This window comes from Paroedura picta, chromosome 12, assembly GCF_049243985.1.
Source record: "Paroedura picta isolate Pp20150507F chromosome 12, Ppicta_v3.0, whole genome shotgun sequence".
In the NCBI taxonomy this organism is placed as follows: Eukaryota; Metazoa; Chordata; class Lepidosauria; order Squamata; family Gekkonidae; genus Paroedura; species Paroedura picta.
In genome coordinates, this window is record NC_135380.1 from 24,432,501 (window position 1) to 24,458,403 (window position 25,903).

Genomic DNA, 25,903 nt, shown 5'->3' on the forward strand with positions numbered 1-25,903 from the left:
TTAAGTTGTAGAGGAGCAAAAAGCGCCCAAGTGTCCTTGCAGATTTATGATGAAGGCTTTAAGGCAGTGGTTCTCAACCTTCCTAATGCCACAACCCTTTAATACAGTTCCTCATGTAGTGGTGACCCCCAACCATAAAATTAGGCAAGTGTTCTTTCACAGAAATTAAACCAAAATTGACCAGTGGCATGAAGATCCATTTTTTCATGATTGTGTATAAAATGTTTGTTTTTTTTCTCTGGGGTTTCTCAGTTCAGTTCTGCCTCTTGTCCCACTATGCCGATCTCGCTCTTTTCCACTGCTCCAGACAGACAAACGCTGTATCTCGATGTACCCAACAAGGCTGTTGTGTGGATGGTGCTCCCCTGGCTAAGCTGCTTGCCCTGCCGCAACCCCTGTGAAAGGGTCGTTCGACCCCCAAAGGGCTCCCGACCCCCCAGATTGAGAACCACTGCTTTAAGGAGAGGGGCCATGACTCAGTGGTACAAACAAAAGGTCAGAGATTTCACCCCAGCATTTTCAAGTATGTGATTTTGGATAGCAGGGGGCTGGAAAGGTTCCCCAAGGCCCTGGGGAGCTGCTGCTAGGAAGAAAAGACAGTACTGAGACAAAGTGCAGCAGTGTTTTTAAATATCAAGCATCTTCTTATTACAATGACATTGTTCTAGGGGATTATGTAAGCTCAAGCAATGGCAGAGAAATAACTCACTTCATGAATCTGTGAGCTAGCAAACCCAGGGGTCACTTGTCACTTTTCCCGTGATCGGACTAGGAAGCCAGGATAAAAGTGTGATAAGTAAAATAGAAGGTAAAGACTCAAAAGCAGCCAACAGCTCTGGTAAGTCTGAGGGAGTGCCATTCCCAAGGCAGCAGCTCCGGGCCAGTGGCCTCCTCTCTAGCTGAGAAAGAATCTTAGAGGATGCAGCAGTCCGATACTCAACAAGGGGTACTACATGTACAACACGCTCCACTTTGGACAGCCCACCTTGTCAGCCTCACAGTACTCAGGAGGCTTGCTGAATGTGCCCAGCAGAATATGCTTTGGAAAGTTTCTATCCTGGAAACCTTGTAGGCCTTCAAGATACCCCTGGACTCAGATCTTGCCTTCCTGCAGGACCCAGTCAAAGGAGTCTAGTTCCTGCATCCTTCCTCTGAGGGTAACGGACCATTCTCCCTGTTGACAGCACCATGTGTCCACATTGACATTCTCTCTCTCTCACACACACACACACACACACAAGCCCCTGCCTTTACTTGACCCCTCCTGCTCATTCAAAGCAGGCAGTCTTTGCTAATAGCAGTTCTGTCATGGCCAGAACTTTGGCTGGCTTTACAACCTTCACTTCTGCCAGCAGATCTAGAAGGTAAGTGGCGAAAAAGGTGGGTTAGCTCCCCTTCAGTCCTCCTCCTGTGCTCTCTGTCCTCACAAGTACTTTTCTGACAGTCTTATAGGTTCCTCCCCTCTCAATTTTTAAAGGCCTGAAGATTAACAATGGCCAGCCACTCTTTCCTGTCCTTTGCCTGGTTATGATGACTGCAAGAAGAAAGTGGACGATCCCAAAAACAACAAAGGGAAAAAGAATCTGTCCAATGGCTTAATCCAAGTATAAAAATCTCTGTTATCTCTTTATTTCCACCTGGACTCTGCCAAAACGGTCTCTTGATTATTCTCCGTTTTCAATGCTTTCATCACTGGCAAAATGAGTCCTCCACAAAGTTGTTATTCATAAATTCAATATATTCACTGAAAGTGCTGTCGTTTTTGATAATCGAAGCTTACAGCCTTGACTCTCCACACCAAGATAGCGTTTTTCGCCTAATTATATTTTCAAGTGATTATCAAAAACGACAGCACTTTCAGTGAATATCTTGAATTTATGAATAACAACTTTGTGGAGGACTCATTTTGCCACTGATGAAAGCACTGAAAACAGAGAATAATCTAGAGACCGTTTTGGCAAAGTCCAGGTGGAAATAAAGAGATAACAGAGACTTTTATACTTTGATTAAGCCACTGGACAGATTATTTTTTCCTTTGTTGGTTATGATGACTGGTATGCATTCAAACACCATCCTAACTAGGGCAAAAAGAGTAGCTGAATACTTACATTCTTCAAGGAAGGAAAACCTTGGGCTAATTACTGCACCTAGCCATGCCTAATACCTTCCAGTTCGGACTTGAATTCTGATTTGCCAAAATGTAACAGATGCCAACTGCACCCCATGCCAGTCAGCCAGCTGTGTGTCATCTCTCTCCTCTCCTGTGCACCCCACTTTAAAAATAGGCCATCGAGTTATTGCCACTGATACATGTCCTGGATTCTAACATGTCTAGCTGCGGGGATGCAACGGATGATTCAGCTCTCTGAAGTGGGTTTCTGTTCTGCTGAAACAACTTTAATAGCTAGGAGTGCAAACTTAGTTCCCAGAGAGGGGTGTAAATGTGTGTGTGTGGGGGGGGGGAATACACTATTGGGGAGGAGGATATGCCTTTTTATTTTCCCTGTTGGGTGAAGCATCTACTTTAAATCTGGATTCCTTCCCCTCACCCTAATGTTAGTTTGTTTATGTTTCTGGGTCAACACAAAGCAGATGCCAATATAATTTGCAAGCACTGCAGAATGCTTCATAATTTTCCAGTTTGGTGTAGTGGTTAGGACTGCAGACTTCTAATCTGGCAAGCCGGGTTTGATTCTGCGCTCCCCCACATGCAGCCAGCTGGGTGAACCTTGGGTTCACCACGTTGCTGAAAAAGCTGTTCTGACCGAGCAGTGATATCAGCGCTCTCTCAGCCTCACCCACCCCACAGGGTGTCTGTTGTGGGGAGAGGAAAGGGAAGGCGACTGTAAGCCACTTTGAGACTCCTTTGGGTAGAGAAAAGCGGCATATAAGAACCAACTCTTCTTCATCATCTCATTTATTGGCCCCCTTTGAATTAGATTATTGATAAGACCAGGGGGCTGTCACACTCACCAATCACTCCTAACTAATTTCCTGAAATATTCCAAAGAGCTGGATTTAACAGCAACATTTTCACCCTTTTTGTGTGAAAGGATGTCTTGGAGAAGGATGAATAGATCACCTTACTTTAAAAAAAATAGGAAAGAAAACTGCGCAAGAAACAGCAAGGGAAAAATTTGAATTAACACTTGAAATTAGTCAGTTACTGATGGGTGGCAGCTCTACCACAGATGCATTAATTTGCTTCTCTAGGAATAATGCTGGGTCTGGTATAACCCCTAGGCTCTTAGCTGAGACAGCAAGGGTCAAAGCAGAGACGCATGCTTTCTTCAAGACTGCACACTTCCCAACAGCAGTATCTCAATCTACTACTACAAAGAAAGATTCCTCTCGAATTTTGAACTGTGGATTAATTCAAAGAGGGTTTGATCAACACGGGGAAAGGGCACTGCATGTTCAAAAGGACTAGTTTATCGTTGTTCTCCAAACTGATTGTTTCCTGCAGGGTCATGTTTTGTAATATGTAATCTAAAAGCCGATTTAAACCAGAACATCAGCTGGCAACAGGAACAGAACTGTACATTGCTGTCCTCTGTGATATAATCCCCTGAATTATCTCACCAAGTCTGCCCACCACTCTACCTGTAGAGATTGAACTTAAATGAGGAGGGAGCCCTATGCCTCTATGCTGAGGTGGCAACCTGACGGACCCTAGACAGTTGGACCAGATGTCCCCTCTCTCTCTCGGCTCCGAATGCCTCTTCACTGGATCCCCTTCCTTCTCCCCCTCACACATCAATAATTCAGAGCATCTCCTTTTTTGCTTGCAGCATTCACAGGTTGTTCATTATTTATAGGTGCTGGCTCACTGCTTCTGGCTGGCACACCTGTTTCAGACAGCAGTCACCCAGGAGCACAGACCCAGAGAGACTCCAGCATAGGCCTACTGACTAATTCCATGCCCCCTCTCAAGCAGGGATAGCATATGTGTAAGTCTTTACTCTACACAACAGCACAGCAGAAGAAGAAGAGTGGGTTCTTATATGCCGCTTTTCTCTACCTGAAAACATCTCAAAGTGGCTTACAGTCGCCTTCCCTTTCCTATCTCCACAACAGACACCCTGTGAGGTGGGTGGGGCTGAGAGAGCCCTGATAGTACTGCTTGGTCAGGACAGCTTTATCAATGCTGTGGCGAGCCCAAGGTCACCCAGCTGGCTGCATGAGGAGGAGCGGGAAATCAAACCCCAGATTAAAAGTCCTCACTCCTAACCATTACACCAAGCTGGCTTGGTGTGGTAGGACTGACTTCCTCAGGGTCATGTGGCTTCCAATTCTGGCCATGAATTTCTATTGCTGGCAAGAAATGTCCATCGTTTTTCATACAACCATTGGCTTTGATGGTGTAGGCCAGGGGTGTCAAACATAAGGCTTAGGGCCCATCCAAGGCTCTTACTCAGTCTGCAAGCAACCAGTATGATGGAGGGAATAGGAGGCTGCTGTGGGGTGGGGGAAAGTGGGCAGAACCACTCCAATGTTGGCTTCAGTATGATGGAACTACCTCATTAAGGGGAACCCCTTTGCTTCAGCGGCAGGCTCAGTGGTAAGTTGGCAGTCACTGCAGCCACATTCGTGCTGGCTCAGACCTCCAAGGTGGGGTTGTGTGTCTTGCTGCTCAGCCTGCAACTCTGGGGATGGGCATTTGCACCAAGACGATGCTAAGGAGCCTCTGCTGGGGCCTGCTGGTGACCACCATGACCACCGTACTTGTGCCCCTTCCATGCAGCAGATATGCTTTGACCCATGGGGGGGGGATTCTTTGGCAGTTTATTGCACACCTTGGGGACCCATAAGTTAGCTGCAACTGGATGACATTTCCCACCATTCCCTGTGAGTCCGAAGCACCCATTCACCTCAAAGGCTAACAGCACAGTCGTGTCCTCTGACCTCACATCCTTCTTATCAGCCTCCACAGGTTTGCAAGGACTTTGCACAAAGAGACAGTAGAATGTTTCTCTGCCTGAGTCAGTGTTCTGAACTTTATTTACACCATGCTGCAATTTAACACTTTTGCTCTATATCTCTGTTGGGTATGATTGTATCAGAACGGTCTGAATGTTTGCATCTGGGAGACTCAAGTTCAAATCCCCACTCGGTCATGGAAGCTCACTAGGTGACCTTTAGCCAGTCACTGTCAACCTAACTTGCCTCACTAGCTTGTTGTGAGGGTAAGGCAGAGGGGACAGAACATTGACGTCCACCTCTTTGGTCTTGCTTGAGGGGAAAACTGGGGTGATAATAGCTAAATAAATGCATTTGTTGCTAGTGAGTCCATCGCACATGCAGAGAAGGGGAATTAGATAACTGATCGTGTCTGTAGAGGGGCAGGTGTAGGGGAATTAGACTGAAGCCAAACTGTGACAAGGCTAGAGCTGAAGGTCACGTTTTTTTGCGTGCACCACAAAAATCCAAAAGCTCAACTGGGATACATAATACAAGTGAAAACACGGCAGGATTTGCTAGTTGGTTCACAAAGTGTATGGACTTTCAGTTTTTTGTTTTTTATTTTTGGCCCAGAATTGAAGGAGGAGAAAAGGTGGAAATTAGACATTAGAGGCAAGGAAGAATAGATATAGAAAATGGTCATGAAGGAGCCCTAAAGTACCAGTACATGATAAAGTCTCCCCCCCATCCTCCCCCTCTGGTTGCAAAGATTTCGCCAGATTTTGCCCACATATTTCAAGCTTCCTTTACATCTTTGTAGGCTGGAAACCTCAGATTATCAGAGTGCAATGATTTTTGCTAGATGCTTGATTGGATGCTTCTGGCAGCCGGACAAGTAGCTACAAGTCCTCAGGTTTCCTGCAGCAGAAATTCCGCACTGCCTTTCCAACACAAGGAGAAGGCGAGGAAGAACACCATTTGAGAGTTTTGCATCCCATCGGACTCAGCTGACCCACAGTATAAATGCTTCCATGCCAAGAAAGCCAGAGTCCTGCAAGTCCTCTGCCCCCCTGCAGTTCACAGCTGAGCCTAGGGGTTAGTTTTTAAAAGCCATTAAAGGGCTGAAAGGGGTATGGACAGCACTTAGCTCTGCTATTCTGAAGGCAGAGTTTAGTTCTGCTCTGCCTCTTCAGACTGTCTACAGGCCAAGCCAACCCCCCATGCTCACCCACAGCCATCCTGCTGGATCCCCTTTGAACAGAACAAATCAGGGAGGGGGCAGGATTTTTGCACACACACCATGCTTAGAATGAGCATTATGCTGTGCGGAAACAAAAATATTTGGGGAGGAAAGGTGGAGCAAAATCTCTGTGCAGAAGTCACCATAGGGAGGGAAAGTAGGGGCAGCATTTGTCTCTTCCCTTCCCTTTCACTCCTGAGAGAAGAGGTGGCTGTGTGTTTCAAAATGCAGACCACGTGTCCTCTTAGACCATCACGCCTGTTCTTGCCAAGATCTGTTTGCTCTGCATTTATTTGTTTAAATGAGATAATAAATGCTGAGAAAGCAGATACTGTAATGTAAGAGGCCTGCTGAACGAAGGACAGATGCCACACATTGAGAACTTGTGCAAAAGGGACGTTTCCCAATAGGCCTCTGGTTTGGAGATAAGAATTAGGACCATGGACAGAGCTTGCACGTCTAAACGCGCCTGCAGACAAGGAAGCCAAGGAGATCCCACAACTCTCTGTGGTTGGTACTGTTTTCCTCCCACACACACACACACGTGTAGAGGTTCTTGCTCTGCAAGAGAAGATTGCAATCTTTGCGACGGAAAGTGCTGGAGTACACTAGGCAGCCAGAGCGACTCAAAACAAATGGGCTATTAGAATGGACAACAGAATTCAGTGCAACATTTTGATGGATGGGTTTGTGTTCAGATTAATAAAGAAGTGTGCCTTGCCTGGAATCCATCTAGCACTCTAATGCTGTGAGACAATGCACAAATATAAATTGACTGCCAACAAATGTGCATTTTATTAGTGCTGGCAGCACAGCCAGCTTCTTAAAAGCCAACTCTAAAACTTTGTCAGTCTTATTGCGGATCTTCAACACTCCCCTTGCTTTGGGGGGTGTGGCATGAAGAGAGAGCTTTTTGAAAATGAAGACTCAAAAGTTGCACTTGAAGGGTTGTGATTTTGCAATGGAGAGATCTGTCTGCGAAGTCTTCGAAGCCATTATTATAGCACAAGCATTTATACTGTGGGTCATGCACAGATTGTGGCGTTTCTCCATAGAAGTATGAACACCACCTCCAAAAGCAGTCTCTCTGCCATTGTTTACATTAGCAGTCTTCAACTTTTCAGACCATATGCCCAAATCTACAACTTGGTATCCGCTTCTAGTTTTGTGTGTAGTATATTTTTTTCTCCCGTTCTGCCTGTCTCCTACTTTCTCCTCTTAAATGAAGTGAAGAAGATGGTTGGTGTCACTGCCACAATTCCACCTAGGCCACAGAATATCCAAGCAGCCCATCATCTGAATTTGAATTATTTATACTATCAATCATCCTGAGGTCAGAGAAAGTTTTCTAACCTTGCCAAAAGGCTATTGATTTCTTTTTTTAGTTCATTTCCACCTTGGGTTCAGCAGCGATGCTTAAAAAAAAAAGAAAAAGGCAAGACAAAGCGAAAACCTCAGAGGCTGCCGAGCTGCTGGGATTGTTATCTCAAGAAAAGTGGTGACTGTCAAGTGAAGCGTAGAGCTTAGATTATCAAGCGTAGCAGAAGAGTAAAGAAAGACTCTGGTTTTCCTCCTGAAAATCAGCATCTATTTCGACTGTTCAAATTGGGATTTTTTTCCCCAGCAGGCAAAATGTAAGAGAAAATTTGCCCAGATTTGTGTGTGTGTGGGGACACAGAAAAATACTATACCCAAACCTTGGGATCACTGACAGCCAGACCACCCAGAATCCAAGATGGAAAACAGGTTTCACTGCAAAAAAAATAAGTCCCCCAATCCAGCTTTCTCCAGTCTCCACTATAAATGACTGATTGCCGCCCACATTATAGGGAGCAGTAAAGAGAGGTGCCAACCCACCTGCTCCCTGTTCTTGCAAATCCAGCCTCTGAAAGTCACTTCTGCTTCTTTGTACATCCTTCTCTTGAGTCATGGGGCACATGTAGGAACCATGGGAACTGTCTTGATGTAAAGAGGTTTGATCTAGCTCCTGGGAGTATAGGTGGGTGGTGTGTCCCCAAAAACCCTTTCCACAAGCTTTCCTGCATGTACAAAGAGCCAGCTGATGCCAGATTCGGGATCTGTGGAGCCCTTTGGCAAGGCACCCTAAGTCGGACCCCCTTAACTGGCTATTTGCCTCACCTTTTCACACTGCCTATGATTTTGTTCTCCTTGCAACAAAAGGGTAGAGGCACTACAGCATAGGGATCTGGATTTGTTTCTAAATGAACAAAAAAAGGAAAGGAAAATCCTTTGGTAGGGCTACGAAACCAAACAGGAACAGCAGCCAGCAAATGGTCTGGATCCGACCAGCTTTTCTGTTGGTGTAAAAAGAAAGGTGTCCTCTTAGGCTGTGCTGAGAGTCATGGCACCAGCAGGTACAAAAGCCATGGGGGCTGACGTATGAAGGGGAACTGGGTAGAACTGAGTGACAAGTCTGGCTGGATCCAGTCCAATTAATGCATGTTGCCTTTGTCAAAAATCTTGGCCCTCTGCTCTGTCTTTACCAAACCTGGCAGGGAGATTCCTGCCTGAGTAATACAGTCCTAGTAAGCATCATGGAACTGGGGTGGAAAACAGCCAAAATAGCTTCCACCTTCCCCGGCTTCATGGAACAGCCACTTCCATAGGACTTCTGCCTGAGCAGTTTCACAGGTTTGCCACTGAGAGCTCCCTCAAGCCAATGGGGACTCCCTTAAACATGCGCCTGTCTAATACATTCTTTAGCTAGCACACTTACCCTTTGCATTGCCACTTGATGCTCTCAGCTATAGGCCACCAACAGGTCATGTGAGAAAAGGGTCGTTCTGCCGTTCTGTCTCTCCCTCTGAAAGAGAAGTTGTCCTTCCCGGCAGAAGGGAAATTGGCATAGTGGCTGCTCCAGCTGGCAGCTGTGCTTGGAGATAAGAAAGGCATCAGTCTCCAAAGCTGGCCTGCTGGCAGGGGCTGGGAGGAGAGAGTGGCGCGATGGTGTCAGAGGTTAATAGGGAGCTTTGGAGAAGGATGGGAAGCCAAACAGAAGCAGCGTGAGCAACTCAAAGGGAGATGTGGAGATGTGGAAGGAAATCTTCAAAGAGGGCAATTCACGGCACTCTTTTGAGATGGTGAAATCCCAATTGCTTATACTGGCTCTCTTGCTGTGCAAAGTGCTCTATAGTTTTCATTTAGCCTGTCCTCACAGCCATCCTGGGTGATCCGTCATCATTAGCTAATTTTTGCAGGCTGAGACAATGAGGTTAAAAAAGGATGCTCAGGAGCAAGAAGGGACTCTGTTGCTAAAGTAATGGGACATCTCAGTATTTTCACACAGCTTTTCTTTGGTGCCCCACAGATGCTATCTCAGTCGTTTTCACAACAACCTTGGAAGGCAGGCCTATATTATTATCACCCTTGTACTGAAGAGGAGAAGTTTACACGGGACAGTGGCTGTTCTAGGGACAACTAGCAGGTTTGTGGGCAAGGTGTGATTTGAAACAAGGGCTCCATCCTCTGAGAACATGAATGCACGGGTTCCAGGTGCAAGCAAGCACACAACCTCCACATTAAGCAATGTAAATCAGTCTCAAACAATGCACAGCAGTGGCTCCCCAGCACTGAAATCCTATGAGCCATCTATGTGGCATGATTTCCTGAGCATAAAAACAGCAAGCTGCCGGGCAAGAGGAGAGAACCAACCAAGAGGGACAGTGGCAGACTAAGAAGAAAAGCTCTCTTTTTTTTGGCACCCCACTTTTCACTACCTGAAGGCATCTCAAGGCAGCATGCAATCACCTACCCTTTCGCTCCCCACAACAGACACCCTATGAGATAGCTGAGGCTGAGAGAGCTCTAAAAGAACTGTGACTGGCCCAAGATCAGCCAACTGGCTGCTTGTGGAGGAGGAGTGGAGAATCAAACTTGGTTCTCCAAATTAGCCCACCTTGAACAGACTGCTCTGGTCACTAGTCAAAGCACTGCACAAACATTTCCTTGGTCATCTTTTCAACAGTGCATTTATTTCATTTACACATGGCCTTTTCCCCTACTGGGGAGATAAGATTTTTGTCTTCTCTATTTTATCTTCACAACAGCCTTGTGAGGGTGACAGCAAAAAAGAGCAAGAGTCCAGTAGCACCTCAAAGATGAGCAAAATATGTGGCAGGTTAGGAAGTTTATGAATCGTGTCTCACTTCTTCTTGTCTACAGCTACAGACAGGCTAACGTGGCTGCCCTTCTTGATCTATCTTGTGAGGAAGGTTAAGCCAAACGTGTGATTGACACAAGACCATCAAGTAAGCTTCTGTGGCAAAATGGGGATTTGAACCTGGGTTTCCCAGACCCTAGCTGGACACCCTCCAAGCCACACCAGCTCTTAACCCTGTAACAATGACCCTGTATGTCAGGTTATCATCCCCATATCACAGACAATGCCGACCGAGGCTACGAATGTCCGCGGCGGCCTGATTAATTCATGACCGAGTCAAGTTTTGAAACAGCTCTGGGGACTTCCAAGCTCTCAGCAAGATCTGCTTTGCCACTTCAGCAGTCTAGCTTGTCAGGAGCTTCCTGCCAAATGTACTGTGCAAAATTGCAGAGAAGATAATTTAGAGCTGAAGAGTAATAAAACAATAATAATACGTGGCAAGGAGAAGACGTCTCCTCTTAGAGGGAAAAAGACAGAGAGGTCACAGAACCCTGCATGTGGTTTCATAGCTTCCCCACACTCTGCAAACAGCCAGGTAGACTAAGCAGACTTATGCCCTTCTAAGACAATGAGTGAAACTCTGCTTAGGATGGCACTGCAACCGGGCCAGCCTGACTTCCTCCCACCCCCAATGGAGTGCATTGTTTGACCCACAGGGTGCTTGGGATTCCCAGCCAGGTGCAGATCTGACCAGTCTACTAAAAAGCAAGGGCCAGCTGTGACCCCTCAATCTTACGCCTCAAGATTCCCATGGGAAGGAACATGTGAACAAAAATGTTGAACAGATTTTGGAAAAACCACATGTGCCTTGCACAAAAAGATCTGTGAAACAGCTAGTTAGCCCCCTTTCAGCACCTGCTTGTGGATTTCCTGGGAAATCCACATGGATATTCAAAACCCACATAACATTCTTGCTGTCCTGTCTGTTTAAGTGACCTTGTACCCTGGGTAGCAAGCTATGCGTGACTATGTTTAATTTATCAAACCTTGTGTTTTTCCCCCAATGGGGACTCAAAACACCTTCAGCTGGGCTCCTCCATTGTATCTTCACAACAACCCTGTGAGGTAGGTGAGGCTGCAGCTATGAGACTGGCCCAAGGTGATGTGGCCAGCTTCCATGGCAGAGTAGGGATTTGAAGCTGGAGGTTAGTCCAATGCTCTAACCCAGGGATAGTCAAAATGCGGCCCTCCAGATGTCCATGGACTACAATTCCCATGAGCCCCTGCCAGCAAACGCTGGCAGGGGCTCATGGGAATTGTAGTCCATGGACATCTGGAGGGCTGCAGTTTGACTACCCATGCTCTAACCACTACACCACACTGTCTCTCATTCATAGGTAGTTTGGGATGGAGAGAAGATAGAAGTCAGTGATTGGAGAGGCAGTACACTCAGCAGCAAACAAATTCTTTGCTCAGTGGGTTTCAGCACGCAAGGAGGAGATCTCAGCATCATTTGCAGCTCTCACACCCTTCCGCCACCGTCTCTCTCTTGCACCTTAAACCCCTGCATGATGCACAGCTCAGAATTCTCCCAGTGCTTTACATGATTTTCAGGCATTCAGAGAACTCCCGATATAAATGAATATATTCCTTGCAACATTCCCCTCCAGCAGCCCTGCAAAATAGGTCACCCTCCTCTTCCTCTCTATATGTGGAGGAAAGCATCAAATGAACCAGGGAGGCTTACCTATGGATTTACAAAGGGCATTTTGCTCCTGCACTAACTACCATACACTTTCCTCCAAGGGGCTCACACTTGTGTGCGTGTTGCTTTTTCTGCTTCCATTTTATCCTCACCACACCCCTGTGAGGTAGGCTAGGATGAGAAAGAGACCAGATTAAGGTCATCCACCAAGCGGCAAGGCGGAGTTGGGATTTGCAGCAGGGTCTTCCAGATTCTAGTCAGAGGCTCTCCCCTCCACCTACTGCCATCTGGTGAGCTTGTGGCAATGGCAACATTTGAACCAGGGATATCCTCACTTCTCCTTAAGCCTGACAGCAAGTCTAAGAGCCACTAGCTCTGTCAGAAGCTGTCCCTTCACTTCACCCTATCTCCTTGGTGCTTATGGGACCAGCTGCCCTGTCCGGCTTCCTCAACCACGGTCTCTCCGTCCACACACCCATCTGGTGGCTTTAAATCAACAGCCAGCCTTGAGCCTCTCCGATCTAGGGAAGAGGGAATTCCCCCCACAAATACACACACGACACTATAGCAGGAAGTTCAGACAGGAATACCACAGGGGGGTCAAGATAGGCTCAGCCATGGAGGTCACTGGGTGAGCCCGGGCAACTTCTCTTCCCCCCCCCCCCCAAGTCCACCTTGCAGGGTTATTGCGAGCGTCAAATAAAACCAGCAGGAGGGCAGTTCGGCTTGTGCGTTGCAACTCGCCACTGATGGGCAATGCTGTGGAGCAGTCGCTCCCCCGGGCGCCCTCCGTCTCACTTCTGTTGGCCTCTCCGGGAAACTCTTGCCGGCTGACCACCTGCCGCGGAGAAAGGGGAGGCGAGGGAAACTTCCTTCCCCCGTCCCCGATGGGCAGAGAGGACCAAGGTCTTCCTTCGGCTGCCTGCCTGCCTGCCTGCCTGCCTGCCTGCCTGCCTGCCTGCCTGCCGGGCACCCCCAAGGACCGGGCTGGCGTGACCCCACTATCCTTCCCCCCCCCCCCCCCTTACCTGCATGGCTGCTTCGGCCGAGGCTCGGTGGGAAGGGCGGCTGCGCTGGGGAGCTCTCTCGCCCGCTCGGAGACGGCAGCAGTGATGTCAGCCTGGGCACCGCCGGCGCCCGCCCGCCCGCCTTACCCCCCCCCCCTTCCCCCGGCCGGCAGCTGAGCGCTCCAGCGCCCAAATCCACGCGCGCTCCGCTCCTCCTCGGGCCAGCCTGGCAGCGCCGCGCTCCGGCGGACCGCAGCACCCGCGGGCGCCACCTCCGACAGGGCGGGCGCCACCGGGGACAAAAGAGGGGAATTACAGGGCCGGACCCCGGGCTGCTTGGCTTGGCTCGCGAAATCCTTGCCCAGAGGCTGAAAGGCTCTGGGCTGCCAACTTCGGGGGGGGGGGGATTTGAACTGGCCTTGCTTTGGTGCCTTTAAGGAGGAGGGGCGGCCCTTCCTTCGCTACGGAGCGCGCAAGAGAGAAGTTCGTCCGGCAGAGCTCGGGAAAGTCGCAGCCGTCCGAGAGAGCCCCTCCCTTGCCCCAGAAGGGCGCCCTCCAAGGGTGGCTCACGGCAACAGCCCCACGGCAACAGCCCAGGCCTCGACCCTGCTCGTTTCCTTTTGCGCCCGTCGGCCTCTTGCCTGTCCCTTTCCCTTGGGTGGAACAAGCGCTTCATTAGAAGAGCAGAAACCTCGAGCTGTTGATGTCCCTTTCAAGGCTCGGTGCTACCAGCGGAGTTTGGCTTAGCCCCAGACCCCTGTTCTGTATGCTCCAGGCGTAACAAGCTGTCGCCCAAAGAAAGGGTCTTTCCCTCGGGAGTGAGGATCAGCGCATCTCCATTAGAACAAACTCGGAGTACAGCGGCACCTTTGAGACCAAAAAAGTTTTATTCAAGGTATTATAAGCTTTGGTCCTCCTGGATTCCAACTTTGTTCTGCTACTTCAGACAAACAAGGCTGCCCATCTGAATCTATACATCTTCATTAAGAAAATTGAGCCCCAAACAGTTCTAGGATAAAGTTTTCTTTAAAGACGTTTTGCATGCACAATAGAATCACCATAATCATTACCCTTTCTGCAAACCAGAGATTATGGATGACCCTTGATAATGGGGGGAAGGGAGACAAGAGGAAGAAGAAGAAGAAGAGTCAGTTCTTATTTGCAGCTTTTCTCTATCAGAAGGAGTCTCAAAGCGGCTTCCAATTGCCTTCCCTTTCCTCTCCCCACAACAGACACCCTGTGAAGGAGGTGAGGCTGAGAGAACCCTGATATTACTGCTTGGTCAGAACAGTGCTGTGGTGAGCCCAAGGTCACCCAACTGGCTGCATGTGGAGGAGCGGGAAATAAACCTGGTTTGCCAGATTAGAAATCCACATTCCTAACCATTACATGACGCTGGGTCTTAGCAAGGGAAATACATAGCCACACAGAAAGGTGAACATCTTGTCTTACATGGCAAGAAGGTTGCCTTCTTTGTCCTTGGGCCCTGCTCCTCTGTCTTTAACAGCAAATAATCACAGGCATTCGTGCTGTGAAATGCTTCATCAAATAATTTCAAGCAGCCGTAGGCTATTTCGTCTGGCAACCCGGCCACCCTACTTGGCAAGAGAATTTTGCTGCTTAACCGCAGGCTCATGCACTACAAGAACAGTTGGGATGATATAACATAAGACCTCGAGAGCAACCCTAAACAGCCCTACTCAGAAATGTTCTGTTTTACCCAGTGAGTCTGACTGCCAGGAGAGGGTTCTTCCGCTGGCAGCCTGTATCTGCCTTTTGTGTATGCCAAAGCACAACAGCAGAGTTGCTCATGCGATGGGCCCGTTCAGAGATCGCAGCGCAAGCTGACAGCAGAGGTTGTTTATTTTGAAAGTGTTGATCTCAAGCAGTCAGACAAATATATATATATACATATCCAACCAAGCTATTATTTACATGCTCCAAGGACCTCAGAATGGCTAGCATGAATGCGTGTGTATTAATGCGTGTGTGCAATCCGAGCAAGAGGCTTGCAAGGCCAATGAAACGCAGAGACAGTTTGCCATTGCCTACCTCTGCAAAGTCTCCTATCCAAGCACTGGCCCTGCTCAGCTTCTGAGATTGGGCAATACCATGCCCACAGTCCCCGCTTGCATTAATATCTTCTCATAACAATCCTGTGAAATGCCCCCTTTCAGACAGTGACTGGCCTGAGATTTTATTTATTTATTTATAGACTTATATACCACCATTCCCCAAAAGGTCTCACAGTGGTTCACAACAAGGAGTTGTGAACAACAATCTCCCAGGGAGTTGCCCTAAGCCCTAATCCAACATTTCAGCCACTAACCAGACCGTTATCCTCCAAAAAGCTACCCTTTTTTTCAGTTTCCCCCTTGACTTGAGTGGGGAGCAGCCTAACTCTGCCTAAGATGACACTGTTAAAATGGCTAAAAATGTATCTCCAATTAGTCAGACAGCAGATTTGAAAATTATTTTTAATAAAGACAGCACAGATGGCAAACCCCCCTTAGGAGTGGCCGTCTCTCTTCTGTCTCATGCAGAAAGGAATTACTTCTACCCACCAGCATGGTGAAGCAGTTAGAATCCTGGGCTAGGATCTGGGAACCTCCAGGTCTGAATCCCCTCTCTGCCATTGAAGCTGGCTGGGTGACCTGAAACAAAACATACTTTCACTCTAGCCTACCTCACAGGGTTGTTGTGAGGGTAAAATGGAGGACAGGGGGATGTTAACACCTGCTTTGCATCCCTATTTTGGGAGAAAGAAAGAAAGAAGGAAGTCATCCTCAAAAAATTAATGAGAACAACCTCCCCTCTTATGTAGCTTTAATTAATTGAATTCAAACAATTAATCACCTGCAGTGTCATCAATTGGAAACAGCCCAGTTAAAATCCATATAAAACTCATTGTGTACATGTATAAAGTGCCACCAAGTTGCAACCAACTTGCGAGGGGCTTTCAAGGTAAGTGAGAAGCAGAGGTGGTTTGCCATTGCCGACAGAACTTTTCCTTAGCTTCCAAGATCTAATGAGACCAGGCTACACCATGCCGCCTTCCTTTCCATAAGGCTCTTTACACAAAAACAAAGGAACAAGAAAAGACGCCTAAAGAGAACAACAAGAAAAGACACCTAAAGAGCAGCATTTCCAAACAGACTCTGAGAACTGACTGTGTGTAAGGAAGCACAGCCTAAACAAACTATAGTGACACTTTCATTTGAACACACAGGCCAAGCAGTCCAAGGAAGCAGACAAGGTGCCACAAAGAACTGGGAGCAGAGTAACCACAGTGTGGTACAATAAAATCAGAGTCCAGTAGCACCTTTAAGACCAACAAAGATTTATTCAAGGCGTGAGCTTTCGAGTACAAGCACCCTTCGTCAGACTATGAACTCCTTACATGACAGGGAATATATAGCAAAAATCAATTATGTTCCATGTAGACTGTGTCATACAAACAAATACAGCCAATGGTAATTCTTTGTCAAAACAGCCAATCAACCCCCTGGAATTCAGTGCAGTTTACAAAAACACAAAGAGAAACCAAACTGCCTGTTGTCAGTGTGGTAAGAATGTCTGGAAAATTTCTCTTTTACGGCAAGAGGGTTGCTAACTAACTTGGTGACTTGCTCCTATTGTACACATGGTCATGTTCAGATGAGTTGCATCTCAATTTTTGCTCTCTCTCTCTGGCCAAAGATATCCAGATCTTCACTGCCGTAAGCCTTACCAGATGTGAGTCAACTGGAAAAGGGGTTCCTTTCAATATCCAAGAGGTTAATCATTAAGGGCTTTAAAGGTCTACATGTGCTGGCCACTGCAGTTCATTCAAAGGCATGCGCTGATTCTGTTGTGATGAGTCATAAGCAAGACAAGCCACATCAAATGTGGGCTTTGCAAAAAGCAATTTTTGAGTGTCCTTCACATTAGTGTCTCAGGGAGACAGTGTATATAGTGACTTCAAGTCCCCACAACAAACTTATCCTGGATGCTTTAAGCTGATCCTGCATTGAGCAGGAGGTTGGACTAGATGGCTTGTAGGGACGCTTCTGACTTGTGATTCACATGAAAATGAAAAACAGCATTAGCCATTAATCACAACTGACTGAAAATCAGACTGTTCAGAAGGCCTGGCTAATTTAAGAACACACTCAACACTAATCCTTTTTTAAACCATGGAAACTTTAAGACATTTGCTGATTACACTTTTACCTTCATCATCCATACAACCCATACACAATACTTGGATGCACAAGCACAGATGGAGACAGATGCCAAACTCACTTGCACACAGTGTCTAAAGAGCCAAACGAAACATTGTTTTCCCCTGAGAAATCCCCGGGTTAGGCAGAGAAGCACATTTTGAAGTTCTATGTCATATATGAGCCTGATTTGGATTGGGACCACATTGCATGGAGAGAGGGGGCTTAATCCCTCTCCCCACACACATACCATTTCCCTAAACCTAACCTGGGGGGGGGGACTTTTCCCCTGTTATGGAGGTGTACCATGAAGTTAAACCTCCTTTAGGAGTTATTTCAGGATGGAGAAATGACACAGGGAAGGGCTAAGCCCTATTTCTCTGTGTGCCCCTCAGCGGACCCAGGGATGTCTCTGGAGGAAATATAATACAGTTATGTTCTAATAAGAACAGCATCTTGTTAGTGCTACTCATTCCCTTCTTGACTGGGCCTACCAAAAGCACACTGCCTTATCTGCTCTCGGGCCTTGTGCATTCCAGCAGTGGAGCAATGGTTGATTTTGATCAATTTAAATCTAAGTGACCTGTATTTTAACCGGATATGATCCCCCTTGGCCAGTCTGCCACCACAGGAAGTACTCATAAACATTCTTCAGACCAGCTTTGACATCACAAAAAGCTACAGCACTAAACAGGAGGCAATCCAGCAAAACTTGTTCTAATGACATGCAACTCTCTCCCTGCCTCCTCGCTTGCAAACACCCACTTCCTCCAATTTGCACTGCAAAACAGTTTGCAATACCGCCTTTGCTCCATCAAACAATCTTGTCCAAGCCCAAGGAAAAGCATTCTTAGCAGCAAGACGCCTAGCTGGTATTTATTCACTCACAGCCAAAATACCATTTGCACCTCTCCTATTAGATCTACTTTGAAGTCACCCCTGAGAGAGGAATCATCCAGGCAAGAACCAAATTGTGCAACAGTTCAAAGCACCATCAAAGCCACTGGGGACATTTCTCTGATTGCTTTATGCTTCCTTTTGACCAGCATTTAACCCTCAGTCTGTGTGTATCTGTGTTTGGGGATTACAGCTATTTTGGTTTATGTGAACAAGATTCAGCACTTGATCTTCAAAGATGAATCCACGCAACAATTCTCACAGTTCTCTGCATTTTGCCACTGAGAATACAGAGGCATTCGGGGTGGCAAGGAGTAGTTTCAACTAAATTCTCCTTGCCCTAACCCCTGTGGCAATGGATGCTCCAAAAGACTCTACTCCAGATTGAACATGAAACCAGAGTCAATCCTCTGTGTGGAAGCAGCCAAACATCACCTCTGGAGATAAAACACAAGTGAGCAGAGAGCTACAGGAGCTATGCAATCAGAAAAGACACATATGCTCCATGCACTGGTTTGGTAGACTCAAAGTTTTAATGCAGGGGTAGTCAAACTGTGGTCCTCCAGATGTCCATGGACTACAATTCCCATGAGCCCCTGCCAGCATTTGCTGTCTTTAATGTGTCAGCTCCTATTTCTGAAAACCACCAGGGTGCACATTTTCACCTGTATATATCTCACAGTTGTTGGGTATCATTATGATTAGAACCTAAGTCATAAAGCTAAAGGGTAGTGCCTTGTGAGGTTTTAGGATAGAAGCTTTTGGGCAAGGGGAGGAATCAAGCTCTGCTTGGTGCCTCTGCAGTGGAGTCGAGCACATAGAAAAAGTCCTTATCAAGGCACCGTGAATAACTGGACCTCCTGGACCTTCATTCTGAGATTGTAATCTTTTTCCTAGAGACCTTGAAGAAATGTCAAGCCGAATTCTAATTTCAGAACTCAGCAAACTTAGCTTCACACTAAAATTGCCCTGCTAACTGAGATTTTCAGAAACACCTGTCAGGCAGAAGGAATTCTTCTGGACCAGATATCTCAGATTCTCTAATTGGGCCCACTGCAATGAAAAGGGAAATGCTGCCTGTCTATGATGCATCATGTGTGTATTAAGTGCCACCAAGTCATTTCCAACTTACAGAAGCCCTATGAATAATGGCCTCCCAAATGTCCTATCTCAGTTGTTATCCAAATAGGTGATCTCCTAAATAGGCAGTTGGGGGAAATTAGCTTTAAAGGAGACAAAGAAAGGAGGGAATTGGGATACTCCTGCTACATATAACATGAATTTTTCCTTTAGAACTCTCAAAATAAACCAGGCAGATGTTATCTGGAATACATACACACCTTTGGAGCAGGATTCCATATTTTAAAGGGCAAAATGCTCCCAAGAGCTAGATGATGTATTAGCTCCCAAAGCAATAACTTGATGGATTTCCTAGAGATGAGCTATAGATGTAAATGATGCTTGATAATCCTGTGAGTACCAGATGGGGAAAGCTACTAGGTTTAGTGAATAGCATTAAGTATTGCTTAATTAAGGTAAATGAGTGAGGGGAAGTGAGGTTGGGTGTTGACAAGATTAAATCAAGATGAGGCAATAGATTCTTGGGGTGACCATTGTCCCAATTATGCATCTCCATGTGGTTGGGAGGAGGTTGTTTGTACATCAGCTGTTCTTTCCCACACCTCCAAACTACATGCCCAAACTTGTCTCTGGTTGACATCCATTTATTGTCATTTTGGGCCAGGCAGGATATTGCATGTGATGTCTAAAATGATATTAGAGGAAGGCTGTTTATGTTTTTCTATCTATAAAGAGCTCCTCAATGAGAGGAGGGATCTGACTGACAGAGTTCTTGCAAACTGAGAAGCATGGATTCCTTGACTGTGTTAATCCATCTCAAGCTGGATTTTTTTCTGCTGCCTTCAGTTTTTCCTAGCATTATTGTCTTTTCCACTCCATCTTGTCTTAGTGCAAGCACTAAGCTCACACCCTGAATAAATCTTTGTTGGTCTTAAAGGTGCTAGTGGACTCTGATTTTATTGTGCTACTTCAGACCAACCCGGCTACCCATTTGAATCTAAGGATTACAAGGACATATACACAGTATATCTTCAAATATTGCGAAGCACCTTATAGCTGCTACTATTTTTCAATTGCAAATAAGCAAGTGATTGTCATTACATTTTTGGCAGTGAGTTTCATAAGAATATTGGAAGTACTTCCTTTTTGTCTCCTATGAATCTACTGCGCTTCCTTTTACTTTGATGTGTTCTAGTATTTGTGTGTGTCTGAAAATTCTATCCATTCCCCACCCCCAAAGAAGCCTTAATAATGTCACAGTATAAATGTCTTAAAGGACAATCCTAAGAACAATTTCCAGATGGTAAGCTGCACTATAAAAACTCATACAGGATTCTGAATAGACCTGCTTAAGAAGGTTCTCTGAGTCATCTTTCTCTTTCCCAACCCTTCAACATTTCCTCCTAGGGAAGGTGTTCCCTACAAAATGGATTAAGACTCCTCCTCGCTTTCACTTTCGCCTTGTGGTTAAGAAGGAGAAACAGATGAAAGCACCATGAATAGGCAATTCATATCTGGCAGGCTGAACACATTTATTTGGACTCTGGGATCTAATTATAATTACAATGTAAGTCTCTTGCTGCCCTTCTCTCTTTCGGCATCCACCAGCAGCAGCTGTCAGCTTTTAGTCAGGCACAGATGGAAATCTCTGGGTGAAACCAACCCCCAGCTAGGTTCCCAGCAGAGAATGATTTCATTTGGAGCTTGGGGAAAAAGAGAAAATATTAAAGGTTGTTCGTGTCCTAATACTTTCCCTGTTGTTTTGCTCTTGAAGTGTTACCAGAGGACCTCCTAATGGACAACAGTCCTTTTGGGGCAGGCAGAAGAGAAGCAGAGACTTAAGAAGTCTCAGACAGGGCAGGCCCAAGACAGCTGGGGGGGGGGGGGAGGGAGGCAAATTATATTCTCGCTTTCCTGCACTGCCACATTCTTACCACTACCCAAGTAATGCCACCTTTGTATGCAGCAAAGTATGGATAACCCAGAAATTGAGAAGGTGACTCCAAGGGGTTTGTAGGGACCAATGTTATCATGGTAACCTTTCTCATTTTGTTCAATAAACATGGAGTCAGCAAGGAGGTCACTTAGCTCTGATTTAGATAGAAGAAGTGCTGGTTTTTATACCCTGCTTTTCACTACTTGAAGGAGTTTCAAACATAATTTCCTTCCTCTCCCCACAACAGATACCCTGTGAGGTAGGTGGGGCTGAAAAAGCTCTGAGAGAACTGCTCTGTGAGAACAGCTCTAATGGAACTATGGCTAGCCCAAGGTCACCCCGTAGGCTTCATTGTCGAGGAGTGAGGAATCACACTCTGTTCTCCAGCAGATTAGAGTCCACTGCTCTTAACCGCTACACCACACTGACTCTCAATTGGGCTTATCCAATTTTGTCAGATCTTGGAAGCTAAGCAGGGTCAGCCCTGGGTAATATCTGGATGGGAGATCCCCAAGGAAGTCCAGGGTTGCTGTATGGAGGCAAGTGATGGCAAACCACCTCTGAGCATCGCTAGCCTTGAAAAATTCAATGGGGTCACCAGAAGTCAACTGTGACCTGATGGCACTTCCACCACCACTAAAGAGGTCATTAATGCCCAATATCTGTGGAAGGGAACTTTCCCTCTTGGATGCTTATACACAGAAAGTCTTTCTAATCTCTATGGTGCAACTGGACCCTTCTTCCTCTTCTCCTCGGACCAACACCACTGCCCACCTGAACCTAAAGCCCAGTAATTGTTTTACGTCCTTATTAGCTTATAGAGATGAATAGGAATGATAAAAACAAGTCTTTGTACTGTAATTGATATTTTGCTGCCCATCTCTGTGAGCCGCATGCTCCCTTCTCTCCCAGCTAGGGTTGCCAGGTCCAGGTTGGGAAATTCCTGGAGATCTGAGAGGTAGATCCTGGGGAGGGTGGAAATTGAAGCAGGGGGGGCATAATACCCTCAAGCCCACCTTCCAGTGCTGGCATTTCCTCCAGGGGAAGTGATCTCTGTTGCCTGGAGATCTGTTATGATCAGGGTTGGGCACTTCGGTGACCAAAGCAGCCGTTCGCGCCCGAAGCAACTAGTGCCGTGGTGCGGTAGGGAGGGGAGGCACCAGCGCACCGGATGGCGCACACACACAGTGCCTGGCTGCTTCGGGCGCGAATGGCCACTTTGGGTGCCGAAGCTCCCAATCCTAGTTATGATCCCAAGAGTTCTCCAAGCTCCACCTGAAGGATGCGAGACAAACAAACACTAAAAGAACTCAGATGAACCACACATTATAAAAAACATTGAGTAGTCCAATGTAGCATTCAAGCCTCCTATTCAAAATACCTATTAGAGTCCCTAAATGATACTGAGGAAAGCTTTCTAATCATGGGCTTTTTCCCCGATGTTGCCCAGGTGACAGTCTCTTAAAATTAAATTGAAAAATTGACCTCTGTAAAACATCACAGTCCACCACAAGGAATCTGTGTATTGGTGACCAGGCCATTTAGAAAATGAACTGCCAATTCCAGGCTGATTCTGCTCTTACTTTGTTTATTCCATTGTGGATCCTGCTGAATTCAGATTGATTTGAACTCGGGTCTTCCTTTATCCCCCCCCCCAAAGCATTCTGCACTTGATTGGGGAAGCTCAGAAGGGGGGGGGAAGCCAAGCTCAGCAGGAGCCTCTTTCTTTTCTTGAACAAGGAGGGGGGGGGAACCAAGAGGCAAATATCTGCTGAGAGACGTTAGGACTTCTGGAGCACAGTCACTTTAAGACAAGCCTTGCAACCGGGATCCAGGAAGACTTTGAACTGGCACCCTGGCGAATCAGGGCAAACTCCTTTGCTACAGCGTTGGAGGCACGAGGCAGCAAGTTAATTCGTAAAAAACAGAGCTGCACATTTACTCATGGTGTTTTTTGAAATATCGAGGCTTATATCCACTCCGGTATATTGTGGGGGAAAGGTAGGGTCACCAAGAATCAATTATGCTTGTTGCAGATGGAAAATTTAAAATGGCCAAAATAAAAATGGCAATTGAATTCAGTTTAGATGGGAAGGATTCATTTGAACTGGGACTGGGTGAAAAGCCCTGTGCAAACTACACCCCAGATGTCTCAAGGTGGAGTGTTTTCTGCTTCATAACATAAGAAAGTTTATTTTCCATTTCAAAGACCTCTCTTCCTGCTTCTTCTGTTTAATAGAATATGAAAATCTCAACACTGACAATCATGACAAAGTCTACATTTTCAGCACAACTATTTTGGTCTCTTTTTTCCTGCCCAATTTTGATATTTAATTTGTTCTCTTCCCAGTCTTCTGTGAGGCATTTCCTTCTGACTTGGGTTGACAGCTTTTGAGCAGTGAGTGCAGATCAGGACAGGATGCTGGGCACATGTGATCGGTGAGCACATAAAGAATCCCACGACTCTCAGCTATAGGATGCCTAAATTCAGGCTGAGGGAAAGTACAGCATCATCCAATGAGAGCAAGGGCTCTCTTGTTCAAGGAGCAGCATAGGTGACACTGCCCAGTGGGATCTTCCTGAGTGAGGAAGCCTGACCAAGTTCTAGGAGAACAAACTTAAACTAAGCTGCTTCATTTTATTCAATGGCGCTTACACCCAAGGAAGTGGTGTTAGGATTGCAGTCTAAACGAGGGAACCAAAGTGCTGACCAAGGTGCTAGAGATGCCTGCTGGTTGCTTGATCAGATTGGGTGTCTCTAGGTCATGGACTGGTTCAAATCTTTGGATTTCCCTGTTATTGGTGACTGTAGGCAAGAAGTTGTTCACACATGCAAATCAGTCCTTCGATGACGGCAATATCAGGCAATGACTTGCATGGGTGAATGGGCTGTCACAGTTCTGGTACCAAAGACAGAACTTTCATATCACGACAGACCCCGCGATTCTCAGAGACTCAGCTCACACACTCAATTGCTAGCCCAAGGGAGGCCAACCTTTGTGAAGCACCCCTGGGTGGCAGTCAGCTGAAAGTCTATTTAAAAGCACTGTATTTCAGGTGACACGGAAGAGGCAGGACTTTAAATCCCTAATGCATCATCTGCACTTTTAATAGATACTATTGAAATTAGTTTTTAGAAAAAGAAACGGAATGTTCTATGAATATTGCAGTATCTTCAATTTCCCATCCCAATCATAAATTTGAGGTTCTGGGGTCAGTTTGTTTACAGCCCTGCTTACATTAGATGCAGTTGCAGCAACTTTGGTTATGCAATACTTGGACCTTTCTGCACCAAACTGCCTGAACTCTCCCACGTGAGACACGCATGTGCAAACAAGCCAAACAGCTCGTGCCCCTTTCAGACTGTGGAACCCATCATGCAGTGCAGCTGCAAGAAAAGCACACATGCCAAGAAACATTAAGAACGCAAGCAGAACCCCCCTGAAACAGAGACCAGCCAACAGATTTCCCACGGGGATCCCCCCTTGTGAGGCCAAATGGACACAATCCCACCGGCGAGTTTTGTTCCTTTACTCACCATGTCTGCAAACATCTCCGTGCAGGAAATGGAGGGACGGCTTCTTGAGGACACAGCGGAGCCCCAGAGACGGAGCCCAGAACTGAGGAGAGGAACTTTGTCCACCTTGTTGTGCCCCACTCCGCCTAGGAAATCCAAGCGGTGGCCGCTGCTGCTTCTGCCGTCGAAGGTCTTCCCTCTTGGCTGCTCTTTCCAGGCCTGCCGATGGGAAGAGGCACAAAACCGGCACTACGGAGGTGCTGCCAGCTGCCTTTGTCCCTGTGAAAACATCTTCAACAAAGGAAAACATCCCTATGCCAAGTTTACCTTTTGAACCATTATTCCTCCTCTGTGACAGGCAGCATGCCAGCCTACGGGCTGCTAGTTTCCATAGCAACCAAACCCTCAGCAACCCCCTCCCCTCAGTCCCTCTCCGGCTTTTGTCTCTCCGTTTTCCAATGCAACTAGTGAGCTTTACAGAAGAGCCCCACCAAGCCCGGACCACCCTTTCCTCACTAGCCAGGGGGGATTTAAAGGGACACTGCCCATTAACGGTGCATGGGATTAGTGCCGGTGAATCACTACCCATTTTAGCTAAGAGCGCTCAGCGTGGAAGAGACCCTTGCATGGAGGCCCACTTTCTGCTCCACTCGAGTACTTTAGACAGCGGCCCACGTTTCCTGCAAGATGAGGGCTGTTGCAGGAAATATAAAATGGTGGCTGTTTTCAGATTGCAAACTGGGAAACTGGTTAGGAAATTCCTGGAGATAGAGTCTACAGAGGACAGCATTTGGGAAGGGGGAGGATTTTAGCAGACTTAATGCCCCAGAGACCAACTTCTAAAGCACCCAACCTCCCCAAGGCAACGGGGCCTTAACTCTGTTGGCTGGAGATCAGTTGTAATTTGGGGAGCGCTCCAGCCACCACCTGGAGGTTGGCAAAACTAGGGAAGCCACTAGAACTCTTAGGTCTTCCTCTTATGGTAATGGTCAACTAGCTTCCTTTATGAACAGGACACTATTTGGTGTCTTTCCAGTTCAAACAGGCAGTGCTGATTCCCAATAGACCAGGATCACATTCTCCTTGGAAATGTGGTACCTCAACTAAGCCTCCTAGAATCCTCAGCCACAAACAGAGATGCTACTTGGGTAGGGGAGGCACCCCTCAGGTAGTTGCTGGAGATCTGTTCACCTGAAGAAAGTAGCCACTTTGGAAGGTGGACTCCATGGCATTATATCCCATTGGTGCCCCCAAGACCCACCCACTTGAGGCTCCATCCCCATAATCTCCAGAACTG

The 25,903-nt window shown here is 46.8% G+C and overlaps 1 protein-coding gene across 3 annotated transcripts in view; it reads right to left on the reverse strand.

Annotated features, from left to right (window-relative positions):
• KCNIP3 (potassium voltage-gated channel interacting protein 3) overlaps window positions 1-25,050 on the reverse strand; it is a 90,667-nt gene extending 65,617 nt beyond the window's left edge. Inside the window, exon 1 of one of the 3 annotated variants that reach the window (XM_077305008.1) lies at window positions 24,628-25,050. In XM_077305008.1, coding sequence (XP_077161123.1) covers window positions 24,628-24,916 — 289 coding nt within the window. In that variant the 5' untranslated portion in view covers window positions 24,917-25,050. Of the gene's footprint in view, window positions 1-12,995; window positions 13,116-24,627 lie in introns of those variants that run through there. The other 2 variants (XM_077305009.1, XM_077305010.1) reach the window with 2 other exon arrangements.
• Window positions 25,051-25,903: the final 853 nt, after the last annotated feature.